At 39.4% G+C, this 23,419-nt stretch overlaps 1 protein-coding gene across 17 annotated transcripts in view; it reads left to right on the forward strand.

Moving 5' to 3' along the window:
- The window catches only part of SEMA5B (semaphorin 5B), a 543,893-nt gene that overhangs the window by 376,190 nt on the left and 144,284 nt on the right, over positions 1 to 23,419 (forward strand). For all 17 annotated transcript variants that reach the window (XM_039330065.1, XM_039330083.1, XM_039330082.1 and 14 more), the window contains one exon: positions 4,228 to 4,327. In XM_039330065.1, the coding sequence (XP_039185999.1) occupies positions 4,228 to 4,327 (100 nt within the window). The remainder of the gene's footprint in view (positions 1 to 4,227; positions 4,328 to 23,419) is intronic.

Here is a 23,419-nt window from a genome sequence, read left to right on the forward strand (position 1 = left end):
TTTGTTTATATTGAAGCATAAGAATTTCATCTTGAAAATTTTTCATCTCTTTTTCCATACTTTCAAATTTTCCCTCCATCAATTCCACTTTTTCTACTACCTCTTCTACACGAGAATTCAACTTTTCAAGGACAGAGGCAACACCTTTTAAAGCCAAAACTATCTCTTGCCTCAAAGTCTTATTGTTTTCCTCTAAAATCTCTTTCATTTCTCCCCTAATTTGAAGTACAACATCTCCCATCATATCTTGCAAATCCTTCACCATTGTTGATTGTGCCAAGGAAGAAGGTGAAGCTATTAATTTAAGTTATTGCACTGATGATGACACCGAAGAAGAAGCCACTTTAGGAGCTGTAGGGATTACTGGACGCTTTGGAGCCATCTTAAAAAAATCTTTACTCCTTCTTGGAAATTAACTCCATAAAATAAAAAAAAAATATCCTTCAAAAGGAGATCATTATAATAAAGAGAAAGGAGTTCAAAAAAAGAAAAAAAGAGAAAGAAGAAAAAAATAATTAAATAGAAAAAATCCATTCCATTTTTTAAAAATACAAAAAATACAAAAAACAAAAAAATTAAACAAAAATAATAATACTAACACTCCATTCCAATCATTAAAAACAACAAAAAAAGGGGAAAAAGAGAAAGGGAAAAAAAAAACACCAAGAAGCCTGCCGGTCACCATTCTACCTTCGGAAAAAAGAAAAACACCGAGAGGTTTGCCGATCGCCATTTTACTTTCCCTTTCAACAAAGGGAAAAAAAAAAATAAAAAGAGGGAATATAAAAGTAAAAATAAATCTTTAGACTTAAAATCCAAATAAAATCAAAGAAAGCAAAAACTAAATCCTCTACTCAGCTCTGTCCGCTTCTAAAAAAACCTCACCAGTTAACTTTAATCGTGGAGGTGGTTGCAGCGGCTTGTTTTGTCCCTAGGGACAAAAGCAGCTGGGAAGCGGAGACAGTCTGAACTCCGTGGGATCACTCCTTTCGCCCCCCCCAAAAAAACTTTGGGGGAGCATAAGAGGTTCTACCACTATTCAGACACCTCTCTACCCCCCCCCTTTGCCCGGGAGGGGGTTTTTGAACCGCTGAACAGCTGATGTCCACTGTTCATAGCGATTCAAACACTTACCCAGGAGGACGGCTACAAAGTAGCCGCCATCGCGCGCGCAGATCCACCGGAACTTTCAAGAAAGGAATCTTTCAAGGAGACTCACGCGATTAGCGCCTTTTTAAAAGGGGCGGCCAACACCAAACCTCCTGTTATACACAGGTACCCGTCTTGGAACTTACCCAAAGTTCTTCAAGCCTTGACATCAGCACCATTTGAGCCTCTGGACTCATGTTCTCTTCATCACCTATCGCTGAAGGTAGCCTTTCTGGTGGCTATTACTTCAGCAAGGAGAATTTCGGAACTAGCAGCACTGTCAGTGAGGAAGGACCTTTGTACCTTCTTCAAGGATAAGGTCATTCTTAGACCAGACCCCGCTTTCATTCCAAAGGTAAACAGCATCTTCCACAGATCTCAGGAACTGATTCTTCCTGATTTCTGCCCAAAACCCAGACATAGGCTAGAGCATAGATGGCACAAGCTGGACGTGCGTAGAGCACTGTGTTTCTATGTGAAGCATTATTTGTTTCTTTCCAACCATCAACTATGGGAAAGAAGGTGTCATCGTCTACCATAGGTAGGTGGATTAGAGCCTGTATAGCCCAAGCCTACGTCTCGCAGGCACTTCCAGTGCCTACACATGTGACCGCTCATTCAACACGCAGTGCGGCCACATCTGCTGCGTGGTCCACACAAGCATCGGTGGAAGAGATTTGCAAGGCCGCAACTTGGTCTTCTCCCTCCGTATTCATTAGACATTACCGTTTAGACTCCTTTGCCGCAGCTGATGCTGCCTTTGGCAGAAGAGTGCTACAGCAAGTTGTATCTGCTCAGGATTCAGTGGCCTAGACCCTCCCTCCCAGGGGGACATGAGGGCTTTGGTATGTCCCATCCATTGGACTCTACAGCCATCCTGCTGGAGAAGGGGCGTTGTCTTACCTGAACGCCTTTTCTCAGCAGGATGATGTAGAGTCCAAGCCCCCCCCCCCCAAGTATCAGGTCTAGGCAGGTATTTGACAAGGAGCTACCATATCAATTCCAAGAAACATTTCTCGCCTCAGTCAAAACGGGGGTCACGCCCAAAGGAAGGGTGTGGCCAAAGTTTTTACCCAGTCTGCCGGGCAGGAAGGCTGTCATAGAACCCATCCATTGGACTCTACATCATCCTGCTGAGAAAAGGCGTTCAGGTAAGACAACGCCCCTTTACCATTGTCATGAGTTCTCTGTGGGACTAACCCTGAAAAATATCTAATAGTTGTGGGTGGTATAAAATGGAAGGCTGCTAAACACTGAAAGATACAGGTACCATTTGATATCCTGAAATGTTGATTGCTCATTTGTCAAATGTGAAGTCCCCAGGGGCTTAAGATCTGATTATCTAACACAGGGGTGTCAAACTGGCAGCCCATGGGCCAGATGCATCATGCGCAGGCCACACCCATCTCAGCTTCGCTAAGGCAAAAAACGTCGCGATACATCATGATATGTCACGTGACTTGATCGAGTTTGACACCTGTGATCTAATATAACATTTCTGTCATCAGAAACGAATGTTAAAATCTGCCCTTTCAAAGGACACACAGATATACCCAACACCCATGGTCACCTTCTGTAACTCCCTTGAAATTTGACCCATTTCTCTCAGGATTTAAAAAAATTGTAAGGGCCCATCTTTTTTAATCAAGCTTTTGGTTGTTAAATGTTTTAATATTGAAAGCATTTAGTGTTAATCTTTACATTGTGCCTGCACATGTATTTTAATTATAGTAGCTGCCTTAAGTGCTCATCTGAGCAGAAAGGCAAGATATAAATTGAATAAACAGTTATACTACTTATAATACCATGGAAAAAACTAAAAGCCAAAAACTCTGCTATTCTTTTAATGATAAGGCAACCTGAAAGTTAATTCTATTGGATTATTTCTTTCCTGCAAGAAATAATGCCTTTAAAACACACACACACGCACATACTCTACAATCTGGTAGTAACATTTTGAATGTCAGTTGGTAATCCTGAAAATAATTTCATAAACATTTCTATTTTTATAATTCAGGTGTTTAAGGTTGTTGCATAGAGTTGGATTTATATATATATATATATATATATACACTGCTTCTTCTTCCAAAGAATATAAAATTAAGACTTCATCTTAAAATGATTTGGGAGTAAACATCTCTTTTAGAAATATTATATTCTACTGTTTTTTTGCTTCCCCTTAAATAAATCTGTCTAACTGGAACACAGGTAATGAGCAGAATTTCTATTATCTATCTGGAACACAGGTGATGAGCAGAATTTCTATTATCTTGAAACTGTTATCTTTTCTATTAACGCACTGGATTATTTGTTCCATCTTGGTCAGATCCTTTATACACCAAATGCTGACTGAAGCACAGTTTGAGGGCTTTTGACAGAACTCTATGTCTTATGTTTATATGTGGTAATGCAGGTTTTTTTTTTTTAATTTTGGAGTGCACAAGAAAGCCTTATCTGCCAAAATTCCTTGTGACTAAACCTTAAGAATAATTATGTCCCATTTATCTTTTTAGTAGAATAACCTAATACTTGTCTAATTTGGGAGGAAAGTTGCCATGCAGAGAGGATGGAGGATGAAAGTCCAAACGTTTTTATGTTTTTCAACACAAGGAAACCAAAGTCTCTTGCATTACAGGAGATTTAGATCTCCACATCTCTCTATAGTTTCTAATAAATATTCCTTATTCCCGCTAGTGGGATTTTTTTTAAAAAAAGAGCTTTATACGGAAACAATAGTGATCACCATAAAAACTTCTGCCATTAAATAGCCTTTGCCCAACCTGTGATAGTAAGATCTGAAGCTACAGTGAGTTCTTTCCGTTACCTATTACGTAGGTTAGAAGACTGATCATTGAATCAACTTTATTAAAATTAGAAAACTGAATTGAATTAATTAGAAAACTGGCAGACCTTGCTATAGTAGCTGCTAGCTTGGTGACCTCCCCATTATATCAATATAGAATATCATAGAATGTTAATTATTCACATATTGAACGATACTCGGTTGGAGATCCATTAGTTGAATGCCATGTGGAAACAATGTCATTGTTCCTCTGTCTTTTTCATTTTTCTTTGCAGATCTGAAGCCTTGGGTTTCAAACTTCACATACTCTGGTGTACGGGACTTCTCTCAGCTTGCTCTAGATGCCAATAGGAATCAACTCATTGTTGGAGCCAGGTAAATTAGAACCTTTTAATTGGAGCAAGATCGCTTCTCTAGTTCATTGCCTGGATGTTACTGTCTGCAAAAAGAGATTGCTTTTTTAGCCTGCAAGCACACTCCATGTTGCTTTTAAAGCAAAGCTTTAATTTATGTAGAAAGGTTTTAGAAATGCAGTAATGATGTTGAAGAGGAGAAAATTGCCAGTCATTCTTGTGGGGAAAAATGTAAGTAAAATGAGGAATTAATGAAGCAAAAAGCTGTCATTTCCTATGGATCATAAAGGCTATAAAATCTTTTCTCAGCAAGGTGGTGTCCACATATATGAAACAGAACTAGATGAAAGAAAGAATTCAGCCCATTAACGGAGAACATGTTCACATAGTTACATAGTATAGCCCTAGAACAGACATGTCAAACACAAAGCCTGGGGGCCGGATGCGGCCTGCAAAGTGGTTTCATGTGACCCGCGAAGCCATCCTGGAAACAGTGAGGGAACGGCCCCCACTGCCTTGGCCCTGGCCCAAGCCGGCCGGGAGCCAATGTACAATTTTGTGGTGGGCATCTATGCTGAAACGCATTCAGTCTTAGCTCCACAAGGCCATCTAGAAACAGCGAGGAACCAGCCCCTACCATGTCGCCCCCGCCCCCTGGATGCATGCTGGGGAGGTGCCATCCTTTGTGAGGAATGAAGAAATGGACCATGCCTTGGCGCTTACCCTGGTCCCACCCTCTTCTGCCAGAGACCCTCAGATTTGTCCCACTTCTGCCCAAGCCCCCACAGTCACCCTTGACGCAAACGATGTAGAGCTGGCCATGCCCACCCAGTAGGCCACACCCACTCCATCCACGCCCACCCAGTGGGCTGCACCCACCCTGGCCACACCCACCTGGCCCCCCGAGGGCAACCGCATTGCTGATGCGGCCCTCAATGAAATTGAGTTTGACATCCTGCCCTAGAATATCAGGCAATTTGTCTTGGAGAACTTTCAGTTTGAATGAACTTGAATCCGTGCTATTGCTAGAACACTTTGCAGAAAAGGATTATGCCCCGCTCCCCATAACTTTTGCATAACCTATGATTACTAATAATGCCACCATAAAATTAATAGTCCCTAGTTCATTCATAAGTAGCATTTATATCCTGACAGCATTTAAGAAATTACACCTTCCTAAATTCTTAGTATTTCTGTAACTCAAAGTGGCTGAGATATTACCACAGTAGCACTTAAAGCAGCTCTCTGAAATCAGTCAATCTTCATATTATAAATGAGATTATCCAAGGATATGTGAGAGTTGTTTAAGATATGAACAGGTTTCTTCTTGGCTCTTGAGTCTTTTCAATGCCTATTGCATTATGCAGTCTTCCTCTGGCAAAAATGTTGGCCTGCAGAAAAAAAAGTTGAATATCCATTTATCACATTTTGGTTTATGGGCTGGCTTTTGGGAGCCTGTCAAAACCTAATTGTGAATTCAGATAACTGTAGAATACCACTGTACCACTCAAGACATTCAGTATCTATGGAGTGCTCCATCCCCAATTTTAAGCTCCTGCTTTTTGGATCTGGCTTCATCATTCAGGTTCACTTGAGGCTATTTGTCACTCTGAAAAGTGGGCTGATAGACATTTTATGACAGTTTAAAAGCAGCATTTAATTCCTCGCTTGTCTGAAAGGACAGCATTTCCAAAGAGCAAGGAAATGGCAGTTAAAGGGTGGCAATGTGATATTATCTTCTTGTTCAGAGATAAGATAAAGTTAATGCAGTGATGGATGTGTCTGGTGCAGGGATCCCCAACCCCTGGTCCATGGACCGGCACCGGGCCGTAGCATGCCAGCAACTGGGCCGCACAAACAAGCAAAGCCCCATCTGCAGGATGCAGGCAGTACATGAAACCACATCCCTTCCAGTCCATGGAAAAACCTCTCTCCATGGAACCGGTCCCTGGTGCCCAAAAGGTTGGGGACCTCTATTCTAGTGAAGAGGTAAACATAAATCACATAGATGCCTTTTGATAAAGAACATATGAGAAAGATTACACATACTGTGCTGTTTTTTCTTTATTTCTGATATTTATGAATTGTGCCAAATGTGCTAGATCTTGTTGAGGCAAGAGCATCCCAGACTGGATGCTTAGAAACAAAATGCTTAAGGAGTTGGGGATGTTTGTGTTAAATTGTGTGCAGATACTGGCTTGCACCACTGGATGAAACACTGTGCTAATTTGTGGCAGAAACAAAAATGGTATGAAAAACTAAATCTAAGATTTATTTCTTTGGAAAGGGCAGTAGAAGGTGTTATTGATGATGTATGGTTCAAGAAGAGTGGGTAAAGAGGACAGCCAGAAGAGATGCCAGGAAAAATTCTGCAAAATCACTGCTAACTTAGAAGGATTTATAAAATATTTCTTTTATATATTTTTTAATTTTATATATATATTTTTGATGAATTATTTGTTTATTAATTTTACATGCTGCCCATTTCACAGTGCAAGGTGACTCTGAGCAGCTTGCAGTGCAATAAAACATACAGGTACCAAAACAATTACAGTAGTGGCCAAAATTGTGGAAACCTTTTGGGAAAAGTGTACAGTAGAAGTGCCACCTTTGGTTAAGTTTCCACCAAATTTTCTTCTAATTTCTTTATAACTGTAGCCTTGTTCACTTAATAATACTATTTTACATTGCTTTCTGGCAACCAATCAACTCTTTGCACTATTACTTTAATTTTATTATGTTTTACAAGCTCACTAAATGAAGAACACAAAAAAACCCAACCAACTTGATAGCATCACATAACACACTGACAACTATCCTCCTCTCAGCTTCAATACATGACATCAATAACTGAATCTACTGTGATCTGATTGGCTCATTGCCAAAACAAGATGACACCTGATTGGCTCTCTAAATACTTGTGCTCATTGGCTACAATCAGATGAAGGAAAGCTACCTGATATTAACCTAAGCAAGTTGTGCTTCCTTTTTCTGGTTATTTCATAGAATACAGTACAGATAGTTGAACAAACTTTGTTGCATTACATTATTGATTAAATTATCTTTCTATTGATATATAATTTTATGGTACTATTACCCCCAAAAAAGTGGTGTTATTAGCCATCAAACCTCAAAAATACACTTTTCCCAAAAAGTTTCCACAATTTTGGCCGCTACTGTACAGATGGTCCTTGACTTCCAACCATTCATTTAGTGACTATTCGAAGTTATAACAGCTCTGAAAAAAAATGATTTATGACCTGTTCTTCACACTTATGACCATTGCAGCATTCCTATGGTCACGTGATCAAAATTCAGGAACCTGGGAACTGGCATGTATTTATGACAGTTGTACTGTCCTGGTTCATGTGACCACCATTTGTAACCTTCCCATCCAGCTTCCAACAAGTAGTCAGTGAGAGAAAACAGATTTGCTTAACAATGGTACAATTCACTTAACAACTGCAATGATTCGCTTGGCAGAAAAGGTGATAAAATGAGGCACAATTCATTTAACAATTGCCTTGGGCTCAATGGTGGTCATAAGTTGGAGATTACTAGTATGACTATGAAAAAAAGATTAAAATTACAAAAAAAATAAAATAAAGTAAGCTAAAAATCAATGGTTTGGAGGGGAAAGATGGGTTGCCTTTTCTGTTGATGTGCCTCCAGCCAGGAGCTTCTTCAGGACTCCATGCGAGTCAGCACAGCCAAATTTTAAAGCTTTTCCTTAAGGCTAAAAGGGGGGAGGGGGGAATCTCAACTCTTGTAGCAAGATGTTCCAAAGGGCAGGGACCATGGAAGAAAAGATTCTTATCCTGGATCCTACCAGCCAAAATTCCTTGCCTGGTGTGGTCTGTAATAGGTCACTTCTGCAAGAGGACGGGCCAATTTATAATATATGAAAGATGTCTTTGAGAAATGTTGATGGCCAAATGAATAGATGCAACTCTTATTATGACTTTTTACAGGTGGTCCCAGCAATTAAATGTCTGCATGCTTTTGGTGCTGGTTTATGTCTGCAGATTGTCAAGGAAAGCAAACTGGATCAAGGGAATAATCTCAACTTTATATCTCTCTTTTCTTCCAGAAATTCAAATATGTAGTACTCCCTCTTCCAAGATACTTTTTCAGTTCCCTGGTGGCTTTTGGAGTGATAGGATTCTGAAAAGAAGTTAGACATTTCTGTTTTCCTAGGCAGTCTTGGCTGAGAGTTCTAGTCTTTAAGAACTAGATTTTTTTTTTTTTTTTTTTACTAATTGGACCTTGGAATTCAGGCTCACCCTCTCATAAGGCTTGGGACAACTGCAGTTAATAAGGTAAAGTTATCAGGGAAAGTAAAGATAGATAGGTAAATTATTTTTAAATTTTTATTTCAGTGCTGTTAGAGTTCAGCACTAAAACCTTAATTTGTATTACCCTTCCTTGTCCCTCTGCTTGTTCCAGGTCATTAAAAATTGCTAGCTTTGATATACAGATCTCAATCTCAGCTATCCATTTGCCTGAGTTGTCATTTGTAAAATAAAAATCTTTATTTTTTGTTTGTGTCCTAATATCACTCAATCCAAAACTACTTTGGCTCTGATAACCATGTTAAAAAGGAGAGCACTCAAGACATTTGTTTAAAAGCTTGTTCTTGGGATAAAGGGATGTCTTCTTCTAACCTATCTAGATTCCAGATGAAGTGATGTATCACTCCATTATAGAACAAGAATTGCAACTTGAGTGGTAACTCGGGGTAGAGGAAGTAAGAATGGCAATTGGCTACTGTTGTATCTAAAGTGGGTAGGTAAGTGGTAAATGATAATGATCTCCTCTCAAACCTAGTATAGCAGAACTCATTCAGGTTATCTGCCAGTTGATGATTCCCTTCAGTAAGGGAAGAAAGTCTGTGGTAGCCAATGATATTCCAGGCTTTTCCTCACAGTTGCAGGTTCATTAGCTGAGAACTGGTTTCACAGGTGTTTTTGGAGTAGCTACTGTTAATACATTGTTGGCCTGATTGTACAAGATCCCATCTCCTTTCCTGTAGCCTTCCTCTTTGGTGCAATGGAGCTTTAGCTTTGCTGTAAAGCAAGGCATATTGTTGTTATATATACCCTAGCTCAGGTAGGCAACCTTGGCTCTTTTATGACTCGTGGACTTCAATTCCTAGAATTCCTGAACCAGCATGGCTGGCTCAGGAATTCTGGGAGTTAAAATCCACGAGTCATAAAAGAGCCAAGGTTGCCTACCCCTGCCCTAGCTCTTGATAAGGACACACATATCCTCACAAAAGCTAGTATATGATGTCACAATACCAGTAAATTCATCCAAGTCTGCTTGAAGCAACTTCAAAAACACTCCAGTCTATGCAATCAAAGCAAGCCTGCAGCTCTCACTTTGCCTCCTCAGTCTGTTCCCTATTTCCCAGCTCCAGTCATGAGAAGGTAAACTCTACATTGTTACCTTAAATATAATAATTTAATTTATATTTACAGAATACTATCAAATTTTACAAAATTCATGCCTTAGGCATGAAAGTCAGCTGGGTGATTTCTGGGACATACACACTTTTCAGCCCAACCCACCTCACAGGGTTGTTGTTGTGGAGAGAATAGGAGGAAGAAGGGAGTATTAGGTATGTTTGCCATTTTGAGTTATTTATAAAACTAATAAAGATAAGATTTTTTAAAAGCCTTAAAAAAATCAGAGGAATAAAGTGTTATTAATTATTAACAAAAATGTTAAAAAGTCAGTGCTTGGACATGATGCCCCAAATAGACAGAATCATCTCAATTTAAATTCAAGTCAAGCCAACCTATTCTCCAAACACAGATGCAGAGGAAGCAGAATTTGTTCAATTCTGTGATAATTTGCAGTACCTTGACCAAACACCACCAAAAGGGTCATACTAATTATAGGAGAGTGGAACAGCTCCATTCTATTAAAACTAAAATGAAATGTGAAAAAAGCGAAAAATGTGGTATTGGTGTGTGAAACAAAGAAGGAGACACCGAGACTGACAAATATTTAGAACAAATACCTTTTTTAAAAAATCTGTGAAGAAATCTGTGAAGAAATTCTGTTTGGTCAGCAAGAAGTCTGATACTGAGTGTACTTTAGATCATGGTCTCTTCCTCACAAAATTACAGTGTAAGCCAAAGGGAAAAAAAATATCAGATGAACAAGATATGACCTCTGCATTATTCTTTATTATATGATAAAGGTCAGTAATAGATTTAATGGGTTATATTTGATAAATAGAATGTCTGAAAAATTCCGTATTGAACTTTGTGGCCCCATTAAAGATGAAACAAATAAAAATAACCTGAAATGCAAAAACCAAAAGAAAGTGAGGTGCCTTTCTGTTGACAAAGTGAAAGTAGCTAAAGAAAAGTGGAAGGCAAATGTAGTAGATTTTATTTAATTATTTAATTAATCATATTTATAGAGGATCGTACACAGAGGAAATTTGCTAAGGTGACCGCCGAATTCCCCTTATGAACAAGAAGTGACAAGAAATTGTATATAAAAAAGCAATGCAGAAGCAAAGAGACAGAAAGAGAAAGCAAGAGAATATAGTACACCGGTAGTATATTTATGGAGAATTCCTTATTTTGGCCCTTGCTTAATTCTGTACACTGTGACCACTTTTCCATTATTCTGCTAACTTCCAGCTTCATTACTCCAGCTTTATATAATTACTATGCTATCTTGTTGATGTTGTGGCAGGGTGTTACAAATAATCATAGATCTGTTCTGTTACATTTTTCCTCTGGGAACATTTATATATTATCATCCTTAATTTTTTATATATATATGTGTGTGTGTGTGTGTGTCTTTGGTTATTCTACCGCGTAAAATTGGAAGTGTCTTGGTGACATTTCGACAAAGTCTCATTCGTCATCTTCAGGCTGATGTTTTCAGCTTCGTGTTCCTAGAAGCAATGTGTGGTTGTAGCTGTTTCTTCCTTTTAACTGCCAGTGGGAATATGAACTGATTGGGTGCATGAATAAACGAGGTGATACCTCCCGCCTACCGGCTATTTGGAAACCCGCCCTTAGTGACAAACGAGTCCCTAACTACAAAGAATGACACCAGACCCACACTCACAAAAACCACACAGGATGTCACCATCACACATCCATGCAAAAAGCAAACCCAAACCCACACCGATGATGAGGCACGACAACAAACCAGAAACCGGACCACAGCTGCATCATTAGCCACTTTAAACCCCTCCAATCCATACAGGAAGCAAACTGACACCCACCATGAAGATGAGGCACGACCACGAACGCGAAGCCAAACAATAGTAATGCAGCTCACTATCTCAAATACCCCTGCAACTCAGACTAACCTAAGCACAACAAAGCCCCCACCCAAACAGAACACTCCCCCAGCCAATCAAAGCACAGCCAACCCCCCATCCAATCAGAGCACAGCCAAGCCCCTACCCAATCAGAACACACCTCTACCCAATCAGAACACAGCCAAGCTCTCACCCAATCAGTTCATACTCCCACTGGCAGTTAAAAGGAAGAAACAGCTACAACCACACATTGCTTCTAGGAGCATGAAGCTGAAAACACCAGCCTGAAGATGACGAATGAGACTTCGTCAAAACGTTGCCAAGACACTTCCAATTTTACGCGGGAGAAAACCTGAATAACCAAAGACCTACATACAAACACTCGCGAACACCTCTTTGAACTAAAGATTACCTTCGTTGTGAATGCCCATTTGGCTGTCTATTTATTTATTTAATTTATTTAAAAATCAAGTTTATGTATCAGCCCATTTTACATGAATTTACTCCTGGTGGTGTACAATCATTAGTAAAAGAGAATACATGTATAAAAACAAAATATTTAAAATGGAAAAATCAGCATTAAAATGAAAATAATTAAAACTAAAAATATATACAAATCCCAAAGAGGGATAGATAGAGAGATAGAGAGATAGATAGATAGATAGAGAAAGAGAGAGAGAGAGAGAGAGAGAGAGAGATTGCAGCCATCTCAATAGTAGAATAATCTAAACAAGGTCACAAGGGCATAACCAGATCTTGATGGATTTCTGGAACATCAAAAGTGATGAAGCAAATCTAAAGTCTGGGGGAGAGAATGAATGTTACAAAATGCAGGTGCCACAGCAGAGAAAGCTCACCTGGGATCTGCCAAATGTAGGTCATTGGCAGATAGTATCAGAACATGTCTTATCTGCTGAATCTAAAAAGAGAATCAGAGACAGCCAGCTTGATATAATTTGACAGAGGCAATCCCTCAGATAACCTGGTCTCATGACATTAAGCAGATTAAAATTTAAAATCAGCATCCTAAATTGGACCTGGCAACCTTCTCTTGGTAGAATACTGTTGTTATTTCTTTCTCTAGTGCAGACATATCAAATACAAGGCCTGCGGGTCGGGTCCGGCCCAATATGTGGGTCCATCCGGCCTGGGGGCCTGCTCTGGAAACAGCAGGCTGACCAGGCACTGATCTACAACCTGGTTGTGTCCATAAAAGCCAGAACATGCTCAGTCTTAGATCCACGGGGCAGCCCCACCCTGTGCCCTGGGCACACGCGCAAGCGGAGTCCGGCGTCCCTGCTGGCTATCTTGCCCCACAGGCTGACTTCACCCAGGACATTGGTGCTGGTTGTCTCCTGTGCGCACACCTGGGGGGCAGGACAGAGGCATTTGGGCACTCCTTGCTGGTTCCAGGGTTGGTTCCAGGGCTGCCCCATGGATCTAAGGCTGAGCACATTCTGGCTTTGATGGACGTAACCAGGTTGTAGATCAGCACCGTCCCCCCCTCCCACCAGCACCTCCAGCCTCACAGCCACAAGGCTTTTCTTTCACCAGGAAAGCCCCCACCTGCCCATGTGGAATAGCAAGACCGGCAGCAACATGGCAGTGCTGGCAATCTCTCCCCCTTCCTAAGTGCAGAGGAAGGAAAGAGATGAGAAGGCGAAAGAACAAACGGAGGAAGGAAGGAACGGAGGGAGGGAGGGAAAAAAGGGAGGGAGGAAGGAAGGAACAAAGGGAGGAAGGAATGGAGGGAGGAAGGGAGGAACGGAGAAAAGAAGGGTGGGTGGGTAGGTGGGAAAAGGAGGAAGGAAAGAACAGAGGGAGGAAGGGAGGAAGGAAGGAAGGGAGGACGGGAGGGAAAAAGGATGGAAGGAACAGAGGAAGGAAGGAATGGAGGTGGGAGGGAGGAAAAAAGGAAGGAAGGAAGATAGATTATAATGAGAGGGAGGAAGGGTCTGAGGGAAGCCCTGCCTTAGCACTTGGCCCTGAGCAACCCTGTTGCCCTTTCGCTATCCCCTTGTCCCCTCCTCCTGGCCTCTCCTGATGGTTTCCCATCCTATCGCTGAGGATGCTTTGGTTACAAAGCTGGGTCTCCTTGCGCGGAGAGAGAGTAGGCTTCCCTCTCACCCACACATTTTGCCTTCCTGCAACACCATGACATTTTGACACTATCTTCAAGAGATTTAAAATAAGTACATACAGAAGTATTGAAGATTTATTCTTATTATATCATCTAGGGAAAAATTCTTCACACTTTAGTTGGCTTTTAACTTACTGTAGCATAATACAAAATGGAACAAGGAAATGAATGTTTTTTACTGTTTTAAATGTTAGCACTGACAAATATGAAGGTGTGATCCTTCAACATCCTTTGTAGGAAAACACTCAGTAAAAAACAGCAGGCATAAGGTTGTTTAGCTCCAGGGGCTATTGGATTATCTGTTTATCTTTAGGTTGGGATATTGGTAGTATAGAAATAATTTAAAGTACAAAGAAGATGCATTGGACAATTTACAAACAGACTATGTCAAATAAATAAATAAACAAACACAGAGAGTTCTCTCAGCATCTGATATTTAGATGCAAGGTAATACACTAGAGAAGGGGTGTCAAACTCAATTTCATTGAGGGTTGCATCAGCATTGTGGTTGCCCTCGGGGGGCTGGGTGGGTGTGGCTGGGTTGGGTGTGGCCTACTGGGTGGGTGTGGCCAGCTTGACATCGCTCGTGTCAGGAGCACCTGTGCAGGCCTGGGGCAGATTCAAGGGTCTTCGGCAGAGGAGGGTGGGACCGAGACGAGCGCCAGAGGGATGGTGAAGCTCCTGTTCTGGCGCTCGTCTCGGTCCCACCCTCCTCTGCCGAAGACCCTTGAATCTGCCCCAGGCCTGCACAGGTGCTCCTGACACGAGCGATGTCAAGCTGGCCACACCCACCCAGTAGGCCACACCCAACCCAGCCACACCCACCCAGCCCCCCGAGGGCAACCACAATGCTGATGCAACCCTCAATGAAATTGAGTTTGACACCCCTTCTCTAGTGTATTACCTTGCATCTAAATATCAGATGCTGAGAGAACTCTCTGTGTTTGTTTATTTATTTATTTGACATAGTCTGTTTGTAAATTGTCCAATGCATCTTCTTTGTACTTTAAATTATTTCTATACTACCAATATCCCAACCTAAAGATAAACAGATAATCCAATAGCCCCTGGAGCTAAACAACCTTATGCCTGCTGTTTTTTACTGAGTGTTTTCCTACAAAGGATGTTGAAGGATCACACCTTCATATTTGTCAGTGCTAACATTTAAAACAGTAAAAAACATTCATTTCCTTGTTCCATTTTGTATTATGCTACAGTAAGTTAAAAGCCAACTAAAGTGTGAAGAATTTTTCCCTAGATGATATAATAAGAATAAATCTTCAATACTTCTGTATGTACTTATTTTAAATCTCTTGAAGATAGTGTCAAAATGTCATGTTAATGTTATTTTTCTATTTTAATATATATGATATATAGATATATAAAAATCTTGAGTGCTTACTGGAGCAGAAGTAGATTATCAGTCAATCAAATAATTAATCGTTAGTACAACAAAAAATCCGTAATGGTTTGAAAAAGAGCTTTAAAAATAAATCATACAATAGCTTGGTAGCAGCAGGTAATTAAGAGACAGCCAAAACTCCAATGATCAAGAAGGGAAAATGTAAAAAGCAGATGTTACTTTCTTTACTGTACACTGATATTCTACATAAGGCTTTTATCATTTTATAATCGTTCTGACTTATTCCAAGAATATAACAAGGAATCAAAATATCATCACCTTCTATTTGAAACCCTTTCAATATTTCCCACCAGTTTATACATAATTACAACAATAATTATGTTAAGATGAAAAAGTTAAAATGGTTACACAGTGCATGTTATTTATAATGTTATCAGAGGTGCCTATAACAAACCATATGTCGGCTACCCGCAGTTTGGCAGTTTGATTCTTACCAGCTCAAAGTTGACTCAGCTTTCCATCCTTCTGAGGTCGATAAAATGAGGACCCAGATGGTTGGGGGCAATATGCTGGCTCCAAACTGCTTAGAGAGGGCTGTAAAGCACTGTGAGGCAGTATATAAGTCTAAGTGCTATTGCTATAGGAAATGTGTTGGGTGTGATATCATGATGCAAACAGTATAGTACAGATGGTTTGTTTGAAATTATTCAGTAGTATGTAATGTAAGTATTGTTTGATGCTGAGTGTATGTAAGAGCATTCTGGGATTGGGAATCATATTTATTTGGAAATATCTAAATTACTTCAAAAGCAGTTTTAAAAACATAGAAATAAAACAATTAAAAGCAATTATCCTATATTTAAAACTTTGAATGGAACTGTTTTGGAAGACCTTCTTAAATTGTTAATTCTTGTATTTAAGAAGGTGAGCCTTAAGTTTGAATGCTAAACAGCTTATGAAAAGAATCACTGCAAAGTGTTCTCTGATAAAGCTGATGTTAACTAATGTTTATAAAGAAGCAATGCATTTCACATAGAACTATCTTTTTATAGGTCTTTAAATTTTGTTTGAAAATAATTTGGTGACCCATGCAATGAGTTCCAAGTGCTTTTGAAATAGTTTATGTAATTAAATAAGTACGTCTCATTGTCTCACAATATGCATTCCTAAATAGGCTCAGCATCAAACAGCTCATGTTTGTCACTTGATTGAGTTGGACAGCTATAGAAATTGAATGAGTGAGTGAGTGAGTGAATGTTGCACTGTCTGGAATTATCTTTCTAAACTATTTTTGAAGTTGGAATAGTTCCTCAGTTCTATATAAAGTGAAATTTCTGTAGTGCATGTAAGTATAACCCATTTTGTAGAGATAATGTGTAGTTATTTATTAGCCCCTGTGCTAAAAATACATGACTCTCTAAAAATTAAGCTGGGTGTGGGTGTTTTTTTCCCCAATTAATTGGGGAAAAAATGTTGCATAACGAACAGAGACCAGGTTTTTCACTATTTTCTTCCTTTTTAAAATACATTACATTATATCAGTGTTGGGCCCTTCACAGCTACGACTCCATATTAGCCTTTCATGAAGCACTGTGCAAAAGAGAAACTTGTGTTGGAGAGCCCTGTGTGGCTGCTAAAATAAATCAGGCTTTTTCTTTCCATACTATGGAGATCCACCATACAAACTTGCTGTTCAGGCATGGCTTCCAGGTATGACCTTATAGGTATTCCAGGAAATGCTGAGTCAAATGGGTATTGGCCTGAACAGCCTGCTGTTGTTGCCATGAGGTATTTTAAAAGCAAAGGGAAAAGTGAAGACAATTGTAGCAAATTAGAAACATATACTTGGACCCCCAATGGATTTCCAAATGTTTTGTAGTAGTAACAGTACTAGCCAGTTACATTATTTTTAGCCAGTATTTGCACAGGTTGCATTCGGAGTGAAATGCCAACTTTTGCATGAAGTAGAACCTAGTGGCATTCTTTTACAACCTTTTTTTTCTTTTAGAAACGGACATCATTAACACGTTTGTTGGAACTTGTGCAAAGTGCTCACTCTTTCATTTTGAGGAACTCGAGAAAGTCAGGGATACAAAGGCATTATTATGTATTTCCTTCTTTTGGGATTGGGATTAGGACCTCTCATAGAAAACCACTGTGTGCTTTTCTTGGGGCTGATAGTGTGTGTTATACTGATGCTTGGAAGAAGGCATTAATCTTCCTAAAGAAGAGGGGAAAACAGGCATTGTGGGAAAAATTCAAAGGCAAATTAATTTCTTTTCAATTTCCAGTTGAGAAAATGTCTTTTTCCAGATCAAATGCTCTTGTAACTGGTTCGGCTTGAAAGGATGGTTGAACTATTTTTCTTTTTTTTTTCTTTTGTTTTTTAGTTAGGAGATTGCAGCTAAACAACTGCCCCATTAGAAATGAGCATACAGTATGTTGTGTGGACAGTGGAGGTTTGTAGGAAAGACAAACAAAAATAAATAAATTATGATTTCAACTACTTATTCACCATTCCCCCTCCCACCAAGAAAACGGTCCAGTCATATTCATAGTTCACCTTGATTTTTTTCCAGAGATATAATTAATATCTGCTTAAAATGTTTGGTACATATTCTTTTTGAGGAATACACTATGGATATATATACTGCTATATCCAGCTCTGGTAAATATATGGATACCAAAACGCAAGTAATAGAGTTTAAAAATGTTTGGGCACTGGCAGAAAACTGAATATAAAATTTGGCTGGGTGAGATGCTGATAGAGTGATTGACAGAATTAAGATTTTGAAGGAATTACAGTAAGTCTATAGAGCATAGGTTATAATTAAATATACTAGAGTAGGATTATCTGATTTAATTCCCTGAAAGTTTTGGCTGGGTTGTGAATCAGAATATTGCCTTCTCTTAGAATCAATAAACTACAGTAGGGATTTTTGTGTTCAGGAGCATAATTTCATTGTATTAATGTTGACCCAAGTCTTATGACTGTAATCCAATCCAGCTGATAATACACTCAGAATCACAGCTTTGTCAGGTGTGCAGTTTGGTAGTATCTGTTCGGTGAGTGTACAGCTGATGTCCCATAGAGCCTTCTGAAGGGAGGATGCCAAGCTGTTGTAAGCAATCATTTGGGGATGGATTTTTCAGCCTGATATGATCCTATGTACTGGTAGTTCTTGATTTATGACCATTCCTTTAGCGAAGTTATGACAGTACTTGAAAAGTAACTTGCAACATCACGGTGTCCCCATGGTTATGTGTTCAAAGTTTGGGTGTTTGGCATTTATGATGGTTGCAGTGTCCCAGGGTCATGTGATTGCCTTTTATGATCTTCCCAAGAGCTTCTGACAAGCAAAGTCGAAAGGAAAAAACAGATATGCTAAATAAGTATGTGATTTGCTTACTATAACCACATGATTCGCTTAATGGCCATGGCAAAAATGTCATAAAATTGGGTGTGCTTCACCTAACAATCCCAACTGTGGTTATAAATCGAGGACTACTTATAGTCGTTTTAATAGTTTTATTGAATGTTTTACAGATCTACACCACTCAGAATGTTCTGGTGAAGGAACATATAAATTGTTGTTGTTAATTGCGAAGTCGTGTCCGACCCGTCGCGACCCCATGGACAATGTTCCTGTCTTCCTGTCAACATATAAATAACCCATGTTAAAATAAATAAAATATTGCAGGCTTCCAGATGTATGGAAAGTCTAGATGAGCCAGTTATGAAATGTAATGGCATCCCTGCAAAAAGACATTCTAGATAAGGTATCATCGGTTGATACAATTTTCATCTCCAATTTTACAAAGTAGAATTCCAGCACTAACCCTATAAATATACATAGTTTCTGCATGCTTTAAGAAGCATTACACATGGTTTCCTTTATCTTGTAACTGGATTTTGAGATAGTGTTGGATGGCATGGCAGAGGAAGGTTTGTGTTTGTGTGTGTGTGTGTGGGGGGGGTGTTTGCATAAGTTTTGGCATCAGTCCCCTGTAAACATGAATCCAAATTTCCCTACAAATTTGGTGAAGAATCACAATAATGTTTAGAACTGAAAATGCATACTACGTTAATGCAAATGTGTTCTCTATTTCGTTCAGAAATAGATATGCTATAATTAATATGCTATCCCATATTGATATTTTATTAGTTCTGATGTATTTCCATCTGATAGCCTTGAAAGAATTAGCTTAAATATTAAAATTATTTATTCAGTCAAAATATACAGTGTTTCTAGGAGGCGGGCTATTGCTAGTGTCAATTTTTTCTTATGAGTTATCCAAACCCAATGCATTTAAATAGCATTCTTAACAAGAATGGGAAGGCAAAGCTGCTAAACCTTTTGTTGCCCCTAAGAAAGGTATATTATTTGCTCGATACTTTATGCAGGATAGTATTTTTTTGCAATAGCAAGACATAGGAGTATGGAAAATGTATGGATGTATTGGAATTAAAGCTCAAACCTAAAGGTATAGTAAGTTGACTAAAATAGGCTCCTAGATTTCAAATAAAAATAAGAGAATGTACGTTGAATAATAAGGAAAATATAGCTTCGACAGTAATGGCAAAAACTTCCACATGTATAACCAAATGCCTTAGAAAAGCTGAAAGGACACTGATACTACAGTGGGTAATTAGATTACATACCGACACACAGTTGTATGACTGCATGCATGCTGACTAGTTCACATATGTGACTTGGAGTTGTTTCTAATCTGTACCAGAGCAGTCATTCAGATTTTGTTGTACAGTAATATATAAACCATGCTGAAATTTCCTTTTTTTTTAAGAAGCTATTAAAGTAACCAATTATTTATTGGTTAAGTTCATACAGCATGGTAAGATATGTTTTAACTCTGAGAATGCAAGAAACAGAAGAAATAACTTCAAGCCATGGTTTAGCTCAGAGAATAAAGAAACAAAAAAAGGAATTGTTTTTTTGCTTGGAATAAAATTGTTCCACTTGATATATTCTGGTTTCATTTTGTTAAGGGCTGAGATCCACTATTGATTGACCCTTGCAGGAATAAATAGATTATTCCAAAAAGCAAATGAAACAATATAGCATTGCTACCCCAGACTCAGTTAGAAAATAAATCCTGCCTCAATTTATATTCAAACTGTAAAAGATCAACCTTTTTATCTACTAAAGCTCTAACGCAGTGCTTCTCAACGTTTGTGTGACGGCGACCCCCGTCACACAAACGTTCTGCGCATGCGCCGGGCTGCGCGCATGGGGGCGGGGCCCCACACGCGGTGTGCATGCGCGGCGGCGCCCCCATGCGCGACACGCGTGTGCGAAGCCCCCCCACGCGTGGCGTGCGTGCATGACGCCACCCCATGCGCAACGTGCATGCGCGGCGCACATGCGCGGTGCCGCCCCATGCGCAGCATGCATGCGCGGTGCCGCCCCCATGCGCAGCGCGCGTGTGCGGTGCCGCCTCCATGCGCAGCTCGCGTGCACGGCACCGCGGAAAATGGCGGATCGCCGCCTTTGGCGACCCCCGAAAAATGGGCGATCGACCCCAAATGGGGTCGCGACCCATAGGTTGAGAACCGCTGCTCTAACGGCACAGGTAAAAGAGCTGAAGAAAGAAAGAATCAGATTTTGTCTGAAAAGTATACTGTTTCCACAGGACCATTCACACCATGCAAATATAACAAAATTGAATGAGGCAGCCCAAACCAACATAGTTTTAACATTTTTAAAATGCTTTCTGAAAATAGATCATTGGCCCAAAGTCAGCCAATAGGTTCCATCAGTGAGTCTCGGTTTAAATCTTAGATCAGTGGTTCTCAACCTTTTTAATGCAGCGACCCCCAACCAGTCGTAAGTCAAGAACTACTCAACTGGTCATAAGTCGAGGACTACTCAACTGGTGCAGCACCGTTTGCAGAATGGGGCTTTTGGTGGGCTCAGCAGGGCAGAGACAGCCTGGACAATTCCTATTGGCTTTTGAAAGCCAATAGAATTAGACTCTATTCAAGAGAGTCTATTCTATTGGCTTTCAAAAGCCAATAGAATAAAAGGGAGTAGCACAGCTAAGGAAAAGGGGGAAAAAATGGCGGACTGCATTGTTTGGCGACCCCCGTGAAATGGTCGTTCGACCCCAAATGGGGTCCCGACCCACAGGTTGAGAACCACTGTCTTAGATCAACACTTTAATCATTAACCTAGACTGGTTGTATATGATCATTCAGAGGAAGCCAAGCCTTTAGCCCTCCAAATTGACGAAAGCAGACAAACACAATATTTTAAATATACAGTGCTCAAAAGAGGTGTATTAATTATATGATGCAGCAGTTGGACAGAGGTTTGCAGGATGGATTGACTTCATGCCCAGACACAATTTAAATTCAAGTAATATGCTCAGAACTTTCCCAAGGGTGAAAGTTAGATTCATAAATCACAGCCATGCTCTTTTGTAATACAGTATCCAGCATTTGCTTAAGTAGAGTTTGCTTGGCTCATTAAAAGAAAAAAAAAAGAAAGAAGATCAGGAAGAGGGAGACAGAGGAAATGTTAATTATTTCAGAATTAAGCAATATATGGAACAAGCAGTTTGTGGTAGGGTTTCCTATCATCTTAAGCTTGGCAATAGGAATAGATTCAGATCTGCAGTAGAGACATTTTAACCCTATTCTCCTTGTGCTGTGGCTTCCATCTGAATGCTGTTTCCAGAAACTCATACTTGCTTTGAAGGGAGAAAATGCAGCCTGGGCTCTGGGTAGTGAAGTAATTGATGGTGTTGAAAAGGTTAGCACTCTTCTCCAGCACTGCTGTCCTGATTCAGATTAGATGTCCCTTTTTTTTTTTTTTACATCTTTGCATGTCTAATTTTTAAGAAAACCTGACAGTGGATCCTCCACATCAAACATATAGTGTGGTTTATATGAATGGAAGATACTTAATATTTGGAGCCATTTTAAATCACATCCTGTAGCAGCTGTCTGTATGTGACAAGTCATTAGTATTCATTTTATTAGTGAATAGAGCGGACTTCATATGTTGACCATCTGTGTGTACTTGACACAAAGAATGCTATTATCTTTTGCTTCCCCCCCCCCTTAATTTTTCTGATATTTGATATTTGTGACGTGGTAATGCTATATTTTGTGTTTTTGGTAGACAGATTAAATTAGACTCTTCAACTCATTGACCTCTTCATGAGGTTTCAGACCCCCAAATAATAGTATATGAAAACAATTTAATAACTAATACTTTAAAGAATAATAATGTCTATAAGAAAGACCCAAAAAAAAGTTTGGATAGTGGATCTCCAGTACCTGGAGATAGCAGAAGAGAGGAGAAAGAATGGAGAAAATCAAAATATAAAGACCTGCAAATAGAAGTAGAACAACTATGGCAAAAGAAAGCAAAGATAGTACTAATATGCCCCCTGAGTGCAATCCCAGAACATTTGGAGCATGACTTGAATTCCATCGGTATGACAAAATCACCATTGGTCAATTACAAAAGGCAGCTTTCATTGGAACAGCTTATATCATGCAACAGTACTTTTAACACTTAAAAGAAATTTCTGCCTTGGGAAGAACTTGATTGGTGGATAAAAATACCAAATCCAATTTAAATATCTGGCTGACTATACTGTATGTCGAATCATAATAATGGATAGTCTCATCAAACCTTGGAGATCAATATTAATCGCTGAATTAGATCTACAGTGTTTCTTCAGTACAAATTTCTTAGTATGGAATTGGAATGCTTCTTAAGGTATCAGACATTTCCATTTGCTGTATTTGGAGGGAAAAATGTTCTTTATACATAGTGATAACCTTAATTTATTGTCAGGATTTTATTGTTCAAGATCCAAGTACCATGTGATGGGGTGAACTCCCTTTGATTGCCCCAGCTCCTACCTACATAGCAGTTTGAAACAATGCAAATGCAAATAGATAAATAGGTACCCCTTTGGTGGGAAGGTAACAGCTTTCTCTGTGCATATAGTCATGCCAGCCACATGATCACAGAAGCATCTTTGGACAACACTGGCTCCTCCAGCTAGGAAATGGACATGAACACCATCGTCTAGAGTCACATACAACTGGACAGTGGAAACCTTTATCTTTATTTTTTTACTTTGAATAGAACAGGATAGAGCCTTTCAGAGTTTTATTTATGTTACAGAATTCATTTAAAAACCAGCTAATATAGAGCAGTATATATTTGGAATTGTTTGATCCTTTAGGTTTGATTCAGTGCCTATAGAAAATTATGTTCATGCTTTATGATGATATAATATTTGTGTTTCTTTACTCAGATAAAATATTTTGTGTAAC

The sequence above is a fragment of the Crotalus tigris genome, unplaced genomic scaffold (genome assembly GCF_016545835.1).
Source record: "Crotalus tigris isolate CLP2741 ecotype Arizona unplaced genomic scaffold, ASM1654583v1 scf7180000024424.1579004, whole genome shotgun sequence".
Classification (NCBI taxonomy): domain Eukaryota; kingdom Metazoa; phylum Chordata; class Lepidosauria; order Squamata; family Viperidae; genus Crotalus; species Crotalus tigris.